This window comes from Camelus ferus, chromosome 10 (genome assembly GCF_009834535.1).
Source record: "Camelus ferus isolate YT-003-E chromosome 10, BCGSAC_Cfer_1.0, whole genome shotgun sequence".
NCBI lineage: Eukaryota > Metazoa > Chordata > Mammalia > Artiodactyla > Camelidae > Camelus > Camelus ferus.
In genome coordinates this window covers 32,065,491-32,078,608 of record NC_045705.1, presented here as the reverse complement: position 1 = coordinate 32,078,608, position 13,118 = coordinate 32,065,491, and the positions used below count along the sequence as shown (strand labels likewise).

Here is a 13,118-nt window from a genome sequence, read left to right as displayed (position 1 = left end):
CTGTATGAATATGGTGACAATTTAGCACATAAGATACGAGAATTTATTCATTATTTTAGGGAAAAAAAATGGAGGAAAAAACCTGAAAAGGCATTTTGCAAAGAAGAAGGAAAAGTCAAAAGACCGATAACTGAATCAAAAGAAATTACATCAGATTAATAATAAAAGGAATTTGAATTATAACCAGAATCAGCAAGTGCTACTCACCCATCAAAGTGAAAATATTAAAATGTCTAGTGGGACAATATTAAATGTTGGCAATAATTAAAGGGAAATAATTAGAAAACACATACAATCCAGGGGGAATGTAAATTAGGATATCTACTTTGGAAAATTGTTTGATTAGTATCTAGGAAAAGAAAAGAAACCAGCTCTGTGTGATCCAGAACAGGCATGCACAGAGAAAATTTCACAGAACGAGGACGAGCGGGCCATGCAGCAGATACTAGGGCAGGAATGTTCACAGTAGCGTTTCCATTAAAGACAAAAGGAGTGGGATTGCAGGATCATATGAGGTTCTATTTTTAGTTTTGGGGGGAACCTCCATACAGTATGTAATCGGCTGCACAATTTACATTCCCACCACAGTGCATAAGTGTCCCCCTTTCTTCACATCCTCTCCAACATTTGTTATTTGCAGATTTTGCAAAGAGAAGAGGGAGGGGCAATTGAGGGGTATCAGATTAAGAGATACAAAATGCAATGTATGAAATAGATAAGCAACAAGGATGTATTGAATAGTCCAGGAAATGATAGCCATTACCTTTTAGTAACTTTTAGTGAACTATAATCTGTAAAAATTACCTAAAAATATTATAATAGTGTAAATCAACTATACTTCAATAAAGAAGAGGAAATAACCAAAGCCCATTAGCAATAGTATAAATTAACAAATTAAGGTATATTTATTTTATGAACTACTCTTCACAGTAAAAAATGAACTACTGTTACAGCTAGTCATGTAAATATTCTTTTAAAATAAAATGCTGAACCAAAGAAGCCAGACATTAGGGAAGATATATTCCAATTTTTTATTTATGTGCATTTCAAGAAGAAACAAAGTTAACTTTTCTCATTTTGTAACCTGTTCTCATGAGTTGTAGCTGAAAATGAAAGTTTATGAGTAACACAAACTCCACAAGGGCGTTGGGTCCTCATGGGATCAGAGAGGAGCAGGGACCAGGAAAGTGCTCATGGAGATGCTGCAAAGGGCTGACAGTGCTGTGCCTGCAATTTCTCAGAGAGACTAACGTACAGGATTATTATTCAGAATGACTTGTCTACCTGCTTGTCATATTCATGATTTGAGAGAGAGGAAGAGAAGGGAAGAGAACAGAAAGGAGGGGAAGCAACCATGGAAGGGTAGCAATTTCCAGGTTCTGGGGATTAGGATGTGGACATCTTTAGAGGACCACTGGTTAGCCAGTTACACTCTGAGGGTGAGGCATGAACAGAATTTTCTTTCTTGCCTTTTTTTTTTTTTAAACTTTAGCCTGCAGGTGATTTTTTACAGAACAGTATGATTAAATAAACACAGATGTATACACATGATCTAAATTTCTGAATACATTTTATCCCATTATCGAAGAAAATTTAATAATCCAATGTATAAAGCACATTTAAAAAATAACTTTCTCTATTCATATAAGGCTACATATGTGTGTGTATATATATATATATATATATATACACACACATATATATATATAAAATCAAAATTACATTGCATGAGAAAACAGTTTGGTGTTAATTAACCTTCTGGCTGCCTCCTTCACATCATTATTTCTAAGGCTGTAGATAAGGGGGTTCAGCATGGGGATGACAATTGTGTAAAACACAGTGGCTACTTTGATGAGGAGCCATGAGCTTATGGAGGTGGGCAGACAGTAGAGAAGAAGGATGGTCCCGTGGAAAATAGTGATGGCAGTCAGGTGGGAGGCACAGGTAGAGAAAGCTTTTTGGCGTTCACCAGTGGAAGGCATCTTGACAATTGTGACAACTATGAAAACATAGGAGGAGAGGATAATCAGGAGACTACATGCCTCATTGAATGTAGAAATGATGAAACACATCATCTGACTGAAGTAGGGGTCAGAACAGGCTAGAGAGAGGATGGCAGAATACCCACAACCAAAGTGATTTATGGTGTTGGAACCACAGAAGAACAGTCCCAGAAGAGAATATGTGATTGTTAAGGAACACATCCCACCCCACGTGTAGGATGCAGCTACCAGGAGGGCACAGAGCTTACGAGACATAGCCACTGTGTAGAGCAGGGGGTTACAAACAGCCACAAGTCGGTCATAGGCCATCACCGCTAACATGAACATTTCTGTAATCACAAGTGAGCAACCAAAGAAAAATTGCATCATGCAACCCATATAAGAGATAGTCTTTGTGTCCACAACCAAGATCTCTAAGAGTTTGGGTGTAAGTGCCGAAGAGTAACAGAAATCAAGAAAGGAGAGATTGCTGAGAAAAAAGTACATGGGTGTGTGGAGTGTGGGACTGACTCTGATGATCACTATCATGCCCAGGTTCCCCAGCACAGTGACTGTATAGATGGCCGAGAAGACCAAGAAGAGGGGCGCCTGCAGGGGTGGGTGTTCCGAGAAGCCCAAGTGGACGAAGGTGATGCCAGCGCTCTGATTCCCCTCATCCGTCATTATGGTTCCTGCCGGAGAAAATCAGAGAATTCATCCTCAGCAATCAAGTGTGACAGAAAGAGTGGGAGTTTGTTTCTTTTCCAGGCTGGATTCTGGGCTGGAAGGGAGACTCATCCAGGGGGGTGGGGTCTGGGGTTTCCTAGGAAGGCCAGCAGGGTACAGTTGGAGATGGGAGGGTTCACTGAGCGTCTTCAGGTGTGGGGTAACAAGTATGGGTCCTGATGGATGGACTGGGATGAACTGAGTGCCATAGATGGCTCAGAGAATGGCCCTGTTTATAGTTGTTTATAAGACATAACTTGGGTATAGGGTTAAGATTAGAGTTTGGCTTAGTTCTTTTAAAACATTGAAGATAATTCCACATGTAGTAAAAGTCCCCTCTCCACCACCATTTACTTCCAAGACATTATCTGACATACATCTCAAAAATGTTCTCCTAGAAGAAATAAAAGCAAGAATAAACAAATGGGACCTAATTAAACTTACAAGCTTCTGCACAGCAAAGGAAACCATAAGTAAAACAAAAAGACAACCTACGGAATGGGAGAAAATTTTTGCAAATGAAACCGACAAAGGCTTGATCTCCAGAATATATAAGAAGCTCATATGACTCAATAAGAAAAAAACAAACAACCCAATCCAAAAATGGGCAGAAGACCTAAACAAGCAATTCTCCAAGGAAGACATACAAATGATCAATAGGCACATGAAAAAATGCTCAATATCACTAATTATCAGAGAAATGCAAATCAAAACTGCAATGAGGTATCACCTCACACCAGTCAGAATGGCCATCATTCAAAAATCCACAAGTGACAAATGCTGGAGAGGCTGTGGAGAAAAGGGAACCCTCCTTCACTGCTGGTGGGAATGCAGTTCAGTGCAGCCACTGTGGAAAACAGTATGGAGATTCCTCATATTTCTAATGCTGTTTTTAATGAATTTACTTTGAATCTGAAAGACATGAGTGCAAAATATCCTAGAATGTAGCATCAGCTACAATTTTAGGAAGTAGGAAGTGGTGCAAATAGGGAATGGGAAGTCGAAAAAGGCTGCAGACACAGAGCAGAAATAGCTTTCTTTCCTGATTTCTCTGTAATGTTTCCTCCTGTCTTAGGTATACATTTCCACTCACTTAGGGCAGAATGAAACTATTCTTCCAAACATGCTTCCATCATTATTCCTACACTACCATCCATCTGCTCAGCTGGGGAACAATGATCTTTATTTAGGCTGCCTACACCCACCCTTCAGGACTAACTTTCATCAAATTTCATTTTAAAATCGTGCTCCAATGCTTATACATTTTCAAAATCACCTTCTTACAAATTACCTGAAATCTTGAATTTTACTTTCAAATTTACCTGTCTGAGTTTCTGTCATCTCTAATGTCACTACACTTTCCAGACTGTTTAATTTCTATTCCTTTCATATCAATCACACCAGCAATTTCTATCTTTTGTGCACAAAATACATTCTTGTGTAACATAGTATCTTTATCACATTAACTCTTCCAACTAACATGCCCTCTGCCACCATCAGATTTTAAGCACGACCACATTTTAATATCCAATGCCAGGCTATGCTCTTCCAGATAACTTTGGTGATTCATCCAGACCCCAAAGTTTCTTTACAGCTCTGACTTGCTTCCATCTACGTGGTTTTAAACTCAAAAATTTTATGCAAAATCTGGCATATTTATCTACAGTTTTATACATTTCTTTTAATATTTACCTAAAATATGTTTCAAATTGAGAAAAAATAACATTACTTGAAGGTCTACCAACTTGACTAGAACATTATTAAACTACATAAGCAAGAATCAAAGACAAATGCACACCAAATATCTTAAAGATGTAAGAAATAGAGTTAGTAAACTCTATTATTCTCAGTGGAATTAGATGGATCCCACTGAACTGCAACTACGATTGCATAGATGTTTCTCTGGCAAACATACTTCTGATTTCAGAGTTTCCCACGGCAGAACTAAAATACGTCATTTAGTTTAAGAACTCACCAGAAGTCAGATACTCTGTATAGACTGATTTCCTGAGGTCTTCTTTGATTTAATAAGATTCTTGAAAATTATTTCACAAAAAATAAAACTTTTCATAAAAATTGTTGTAGCCTGTAATTAGGATATGGGAACATCTTCCAAAATATATTCCAGGAAAGGCATCAAGAAAATTAGATTTTTCTCATTAAAAAAAAAAAAAAAAGAATCAGGGACAACACAGACAACCTCTCAAGGGTGAGCCAGACTAATAAGCTGAATTGAGGGATGGTGTTGTGTGTTTACATCCACCCGAGAGACCTTGGGAATCATGCCCCAGAGAGTTTTGATTGGGATATTTGCCATGAGCCAAACGCAAGACAATTTAAAAACACCTGTATTCCTAGCTTAGAATAGAATTTATTTTAAATCATTAAATCATATGGGAAGGTTGGACACGTTTGTCTTCTGACCTTAGAAACATAACAGTAACAATCAGCCGATCATTTGAGTTATTATGTATTCGTTATGGAAAACATGCCTTCCAAAGTGCACAGTGAGAAAAGCACAATCTCTGTCCTGTAAATCAGACGTGCTACAGCTGGTGTTTCACGTTTCATGTCAGGCTTTCCTCTGAGTGTTTTTTTTAATTTGACCTTTTTTTTTTTTTTTTTTTTGTAAATAACACATTTCAGTATCACTTTGAATATAGATCTGATATGATGGCCTTTGAAGTTAACATTTGCATCCCAAATGTTTCCCTTTTTTACTAAAATTCATGTTGAATAGAATATGTGTTTTTCAAGGGGGCAATTGATAGGTTTCCTGAATACTGTGGTGCATTAACGTTCTGTTTCATCATAAGAAACTGCTCCAGATTCAATGACTTAGACAACATCCACGTGTTAGTTCACACATCTGTGTGTCTGAAGTCAGGCCCAGCACAGCCGGTCCATCTGTGTGAGTTATCAAAAGGCTGAAACCAAGGTGTCATCAGCGTTTTCATCTCGAGTTTGGTTCTCTTCCCAGTTCTTTCATGTTGCTGGCAGAATTCAGTTTCTTGAAGTTGTAGGAGTAGAATCTTGCTTCCTGATATCTATCTTGGGATTATTCTTCCCTAGACGCCACTCTTAGGTCTCAGCTATGTTTTCTCCTCTCAGATCCCTCTCACACTTCAAATCCCTCCTTCAAGTTTCTCTTAAACTTCACATGTCTCTTCCAAGAAGGACCCAGCACTTTTCAACAAGTCACCTGATTATGCCAGACCCACCAATGAAGATAATTTTCCTTTCTTAAGGTCAACTGATTTAAAACCTAATTATATTTGCAAAATTCCTTCACCCAAGCACCCAGGTATATATTTAATTGAAAGGCTAGCTGAAGATATCTGTGCACCAGATGGTGAGGGCTCTTGAGAGCTGGCTGAGGGTTGTACTCATCACTTGTAAGATCAACATTTTTGTCCTCTCTGTATTTATACCTCAGCCTCCTTGAAAGAGCACCTACTCACAAAAATGTTATATTTCAGAGAAGAAACTTGATGATCTAAGATACTATCTTAAGAAGCTAAAAAAGCAAACACAGTTTCACCTCTAACTTGGAGGAAGATAAGAGTGATAATCAAAATAATAGAAAATGGACAGTGAAATAGACATAATGAACTGAGTAAATCCAAATGTTAGATCTTTAAAATGATACATGAAATTGATTACCACCTAGATAACCTGATTAAAATAAGGGATCAAAACACAATTGCTTCTATCAAGTGAAAATAGGAAACTTCATTACAGATGCTCTCAATATAAAAAGATAATTAGTATTATAAACAATATTATTCCAATAAATTTGACAAGTTAAATGAAATAGAAAAATTCCTTGAACTATACAAATATGGACCTTACAGAAGCTGACATATAAAATACAAATAGCCCCTAACTTCTTATGAATTTGAATTTTTAATTAAAAATTTTCCCACAGAGAGAACCCCTGGACCATATGGTTTAAATGGTAAATTCTGTCAAACATTTAAGTAATAAATAACACAAAGAGTTACAAAAACATTTGAATAAACAGAGCAATAAGGAATATCCACAGCATCTTTTTCCTGAGCTTATTATAATATCAAATTCTACAACTGGAAAAAGATGTTATAAGAAAAAATATAGATCAAGATGTCTAATGTACTTAGTCACAGCAATATTAGTGAAATACTAGAAAATAAAATACTACAATATATAGATAGTAAAATGTATCATGACTCAGGGGGAGAAAAAAGATAATCTTCATATAAGCAAACAAGAAATAGAAGAAAGTTCCTTGAACTTGATAAGGGTCATCCACAAAATAACTTAGCTAACATAATGTTAAAAAGCCCACAAAAATGCTAAATAAAATAAAATAATTTTGGATTATTTTCACCTAAATCTGAGAATTACAACCATCAAAACAAAACAAAATGAAACAAAACAAAAAGAAAAGAAGAAGAAAGAATTCTGCTCTTATCACTTTTATACAATATTATATTTTAGATCTTAGTCGAATAAAGAAAGAAAAGTCAAATTATCGAAAAGCAAAAAGTAAAACTATTTGTCTACAGCATGATTCTGCATATAGAAAATTCTAGGGAATCTCCAACAAAAATACCATGTGAAATAATAACTAAATATAGTAATGTTGCATGAATGAGTGTATACACGAATATCAGTTATATCATCATAGTCTAATAATGAAGCTATGAGTAACTTTTTTTTGCGTTAAGATGATAAATTTTATGTTATGTGTTTTTTTTAACCACAATTAAAACAAACTATAAGAAGAAACCAAATGTAACAAATTAAATAAAAACAAGATCACCAGATAAATTCAAATAAAAACATTAGTTTAAAAGTGGTAACATTTTGCTGAAACTAAGTAACCAATGTTGGATTTAGTTACAATTTAAACATGTAATTATAAAAGCATAATAAGATGCTTTTATGCATTTTATGTTGCAGTTGTTGACCTAAATATTTGATTTTGAGCGTGATGGACAGTCCTTTGATTCACAATCATTATCATTACTATAATTTTTCCTCTCATCAGGTTTCTCATTTGAAACCATCAGTTGATTATTTTAATTGGTCTAACTCATTTAAAAATGGTTTTCTCCAAAATATAACACTGATAATTATTTTTTTCAAAATCTCCTAACAAAAGTTCTTCACGGAGAATATCTGCAGGCTAGTATGTCACACAAATGCCCACAACACACACAAATACATCTGCCAATAATCTGAATAAGGGCACTGCTTCGCCGAGCTGCTTTTGAGTCCAGCCTGTGATACCAAGAGCCCTGTAATGACCCAACTGTCTCTCCCCTTTCCTCTACTTGAACTACCGTAAGCTTCATTTATACTGGCGCCATGATTCATTCAGCCTTCACTTTGCATGAACGCATCATCTGTGTAGTAAGTCATCCAGCCTGATTCTTTCCTTTTTAAACACCTTTAACTGTACATTTGAAACGTGTGTAGTTTACTGTGCAGGAACCATAAGTAATTTTTTAAAAGTGACATTTGCTAGCTTTGTTCATGCAAGTGTAAGTATTGTCTACAAACTTGGCAGCTGAGTCACAATCCCTGAATACCTTAACTAAGATCTCCCTGATATCATTAAAGAGAGAGAAAGAGTGGGTATTTTAACTATGTCAAAATCAATACGTAATATCCCTTTGTTGCCTCTCCTTCCTTCAGAAACGCAATCAATAACAGTGGTGATAATGAGAAATAAATCAAATAACAAAGTCACATGGATAAAGCAGTGGTAAACTAAAAACCAGCCAACATGAAGTTACCATAATTTCAGAAACGTGTAAAGAGTATGAGGAGTGTAGACAAATGAAGCAGAGAAGGCATAGCTTCAGCCAAGAATGCTCTAAAGCCCAGATCTAAAGAAGTGACATGAATCTGAGGGCACTTGAAAGTGTCAGGACTCAGAGGCATGCGGTAAATGAACAAAATAAATCCCAAAGTTGGTATGAAAATGAAAAGGGCCAAGAATAACCAGGATCCACTCACAGGGAAGAAAAAGACGACAGAAGTTGCTATGATGGATATCATGGTTTATTTCAAAGCTGTAATAAGTAAGAATATATGGGAATGGCAAATACTTCAAAGGGAATGTATAATAAAGACTTAAGGAACTCAGTGAGGGTGATCAATGATTGAGTCCAGTCATTTACCGTGTCCTTGCATTCATAAGGTTTTTCATATTTCATTACTGATGCAGCGCATTTCTTCACCTCTGGATTGCGAGTCCAACCCTGACGTGTTCAATGGTTTGTCAGCAGAAAAGAAAGATGCAGCATTTCTTAGCTTTGGCTTTAAGTGAACTTGAATGTTTTCTCTTGGTCTATTGTTTTTCTGGCATTTCCATAAGATAGAGAGCCAACTAGTCTAACGATGATGACAGACACTTGGAGCACTCTGGTGTGAAGCCAAACATTTTTAGTGTCATAGAAACACAGCCACCTCAGGTGACCTCCAGATCTTTGAAAATAAAAACTAATTATACTCTTAAGCCATTGATTGTTGGATTTTTTTTCAAGAGCCACTGTGCAGTAGCTCACTTTATACTGATAAACTCACATGTGGACCCTCTATGACAAGACTGACATTGCAGAGTAACATGGAGAGAATGCACTGTTTCCAGTAAACAGCATGTGACGGTGATATACTCAAACGGGTAAGAATGAAGCAGCAACGTGGGCGTTGGTGACTGCAGCTCAGATGTGCTATCCTGGTGAGGTATGGAGCTCAGGTTCCCACGTGCTCTCATTTCTCAGGCTGAAGGAACACACACTATTTGTGGTGTGCCTTTCTAGGAGTTGCATAAACTCAAGGAGAAAAGATTCAAATCTTGAAGGGCACTGAGAGCGCCTTCTAGGATGTAACTTACAGCACATTCACTCATTTTTCATTGTCCCAAGAAATTCGTATGAGAATTATTCTCTCTCTGCCTACAGAGAAGCACGGCAGATATGAAGAGAGACCAAATAATGTTGAACAAATAAAACAACTTACTGTAGACCCAAACCACACCCTCTACAATAGTGAACTTTAGGGTGACCCATAGACACAATATAAAAAGCAACAAACAGTCTTGAATATAACATAGACAAATGTACTGCAGACCTTAAAGGTAGATAAATATAATCTTAAACATTAGATAAATTACACATTTGACTAAATTAAAATTCAAACTTGCTCTTTATAAAAGGACATTAAGTGGGTGAAAAGCAAATCCAAATTGCAAAAAAATATTTCCAAGGTACAAAATTGATAAAGAGATTATGTTCATAATATAAACAAAATTTTTAAATAAATAAAAATAAAGACAAATAATTTTAAAGAATATTGCTAAAATGTCATACAAAGTCTTTTTAAAGACGAAAAAAATTCCACAGGTGTATTAAAATGTGTCCAACCTCAATGGTCACACTTATTACAATTAAAAGTACAAATTAAACATTCTATATCAAGTAAATGAGCAAAAATCATATAGTCTGATAATACTGAAAACTGCTGAAGAAATGGGTCATAACTTTAGAATTTTCAAACATTGCACTTAGGGAGCCTACATTGATACAATCACTTTGACAAATTGAGAACTAAATAAATGTATAATATTTCTAGGTATAAATTCATTCTAATGAGTATGTATGTGCAGCTTAGTAGATGTGAATGGCATTGACTGACATGGAGAAAACCGGTAAGTTGAAAAAGTTTACTGAGAATGGATGATTAAAAATTACATTTTATATTAATCTTGGTCTTTGTATCACTGAGTAATTGATGTGTCTCCTTAGAAATAAATTTAACTTCTTCTTCGTATTCAGTATTATTGTCAACACCTATTACTGAACTATATTACACTGATACTCAAACAATGAGATGCATGTAGAAACTAGCTAACACTTTCATCATCCCACCCACAGATAATTATAAGGCATCCTGACCACTGAAAAACACGGGAAGTGCAATCTTTAATTTATTTAAAACATAATAATATATTTACCTAAAATAAAGGTGAACTAGTGTCACAAATACATATGATAAATTTTTGGACATAATCTGAATGTAAGCAAATATATTTATTTGAATTCTATTGAGTGAGAGAGCAGTTTGATATTTCTGAAGCTCCTGACTGTGTCTTTCACATCTTTGTTCCTAAGACTATAGATAAGTGGGTTCAGCATGGGGATCAAGACAGTAAAAAACACAGTGGCCACTCTGACCAGGAGCCATGAGCTTGTGGAGTTGGGCACACAGTAGAGAAGAAGGATGGTCCCGTGGAAAATGGTGATGGCAGTCAGGTGGGAGGCACAGGTGGAGAAGGCTTTTCGGCATCCACCAGTGGAAGGCATCTTGATGATTGTGACAACTATGAAAACATAGGAGGAGAGGATAATCAGGAGACTACATGCCTCATTGAATGTAGAAATGATGAAACACATCATCTGACTGAAGTAGGGGTCAGAACAGGCTAGAGAGAGGATGGCAGAATACTCACAACCAAAGTGATTTATGGTGTTGGAACCACAGAAGGACAGTCCCAGAAGAGAATATGTGATTGTCAAGGAACACATCCCACCCCACGTGTAGGATGCAGCTACCAGGAGGGCACAGAGCTTATGAGACATAGTGACTGTGTAGAGCAGGGGGTTACAAACAGCCACAAGTCGGTCATAGGCCATCACCGCTAACATGAACATTTCTGTAATCACAAATGCACAAACAAAGAAAAACTGTGCCATGCATGCTTTGAAAGAGATAGCTCTGTCGTCCACAACCAAGATCTCTAGGAGTTTGGGTGTGAATACACTGGAATAACAAATATCCAAAATGGACAAATGGCTGAGGAAAAAGTACATGGGTGTGTGGAGGTTGGGATTGATCCTTATGACCACAATTATGCCCAGGTTCCCCAGCAGAGTGACCGTGTAGATGGTCAAGAATGCTAGGAAGAGGGGCACCTGGAGGGGTGGGTATTCTGAGAAGCCCAAGAGGATGAAGGTGGTCACAGAGCTCTGATTTCCCTCATTCAGCACCATGGCTCTGGATTTTTTAAGTAAGTAAGTAAGTAAGTAAGTAAGTAAGTAAGTAAGTAAGTAAATGAATAGATGAATAAATGAATAAATGAATGAAAGGGATTGATATTGAGCAGCAGAACATGAGAAGGTGGAGGAAGAGGAACTCAGGACAGCTCAACCTAAACTAATGAAGGCAACATGGTCATCGTGAACCCACAAGGGTTCTGAAAGCTTCCATTTAAAGTCTTACATGACAACTTAACTGAATTTGATTATGGGCAATTCACTTTATCCCTCAGAACTTTCGTTTCCTCATCTGGAAAAGAAGAAGAAAATAGTAATTATGAATAGCATTATTTTATATAAATGATTTCTAAATGTAGGTGATACTTAGAGCATTGAATAGCCCCATGATAAAACAAAGGAGACACAGTGAAATCAAGAAAAAAAAAAAATTGAGCTCCATGATCATGGCAGAAGTGACCTTAGGAAGAGTCAACACTTTTAATACATAAGGAAGAACATGTTTAGTAAATTTCTTTGGAGAAAGAAGTATTCTCCATTCACAAGTCTGTATTGGTAGATTGAATGTTTAGCTGTTCTAAGTATATCCCATTATTAAGGACTCATAGAACATCTACTTAACAGGATCTACAAGTGGTCTCCTCAAAAACTCCACTAGTAACTAAGTTCTCTCTCCCACCAAATGGTCATTTATAAGGCTCAAAATTAGGAAGCATATTCCTAAATTAAATTAATTTAATTAATGCTCATTCAGCCTTGGTCCCTTATTACATATGTAGCTTTAGCAAACTGTTAATTTTATGAACCTCAATTTTATCATCTATGAAATGCTAACAACAGGACTATCCTTGGTCATTTAATGCTTAGTGCAGAAGTCTCAAATCAGGTGTGCCTTTAAATTATTTGAGAACATGTCCTACACTTAGTTAAAGCTCCCTTCCACCTGAATTTTCTAATGTTGTTTTTTCCAAGAAAATGCCATCAGTTCCAAGTGTTTAAAATGTCTTTCCATGCACATTTGCCATGTGATTTTAAGAAGGGTTTTATATCCTGGATTCCTTTTAAATTTAGATTTTCCCTCAATCTGAGAGTCACGGTTGTCTGCATTTCTAATTTACCTACATGTAGTCTTCATTTTCCCCTGGTTTTCCAAACTCCATCTTGTTCTGTCTGACTTTTTTTGTCATTTCATATCTTTGACTGTGGGAAAGGCAATCAGAGAAAAATTCAAAAGGAGAAATTTTCAACGTGTATCTCCTTCTTTATTTACATTGTTATTAGCTATCTAATCATCCAGACATAAGGTTTCCAACTATCCTATCAACCACAGTCCAACCTATAAGATTAACTTTAATGACTTTCTTAA

General features: G+C 36.3%; 2 protein-coding genes across 2 annotated transcripts in view; both read right to left on the bottom strand.

Moving 5' to 3' along the window:
* Positions 1 to 1,718: 1,718 nt before the first annotated feature.
* LOC102506282 (olfactory receptor 5D18-like) lies at positions 1,719 to 2,682 on the bottom strand. Its single transcript, XM_032490442.1, has one exon. The coding sequence runs from the start codon at positions 2,664 to 2,666 to the stop codon at positions 1,719 to 1,721; it is 948 nt and encodes a 315-aa protein (XP_032346333.1). The 5' UTR covers positions 2,667 to 2,682.
* A 7,146-nt stretch (positions 2,683 to 9,828) lies between these two features.
* LOC102506531 (olfactory receptor 5D18) overlaps positions 9,829 to 13,118 on the bottom strand; it is a 159,941-nt gene continuing 156,651 nt past the window's right edge. Inside the window, exon 3 of the mRNA XM_032488688.1 lies at positions 9,829 to 12,044. Coding sequence (XP_032344579.1) covers positions 10,790 to 11,749 — 960 coding nt within the window. The 5' untranslated portion in view covers positions 11,750 to 12,044 and the 3' untranslated portion in view covers positions 9,829 to 10,789. The remainder of the gene's footprint in view (positions 12,045 to 13,118) is intronic.

Coding starts and splice junctions, on each gene's coding strand:
- LOC102506282 (XM_032490442.1), bottom strand. CDS start 2,666: ATGACGGATGAGGGGAATCAGAGCGCTGGCATCACCTTCGTCCACTTG.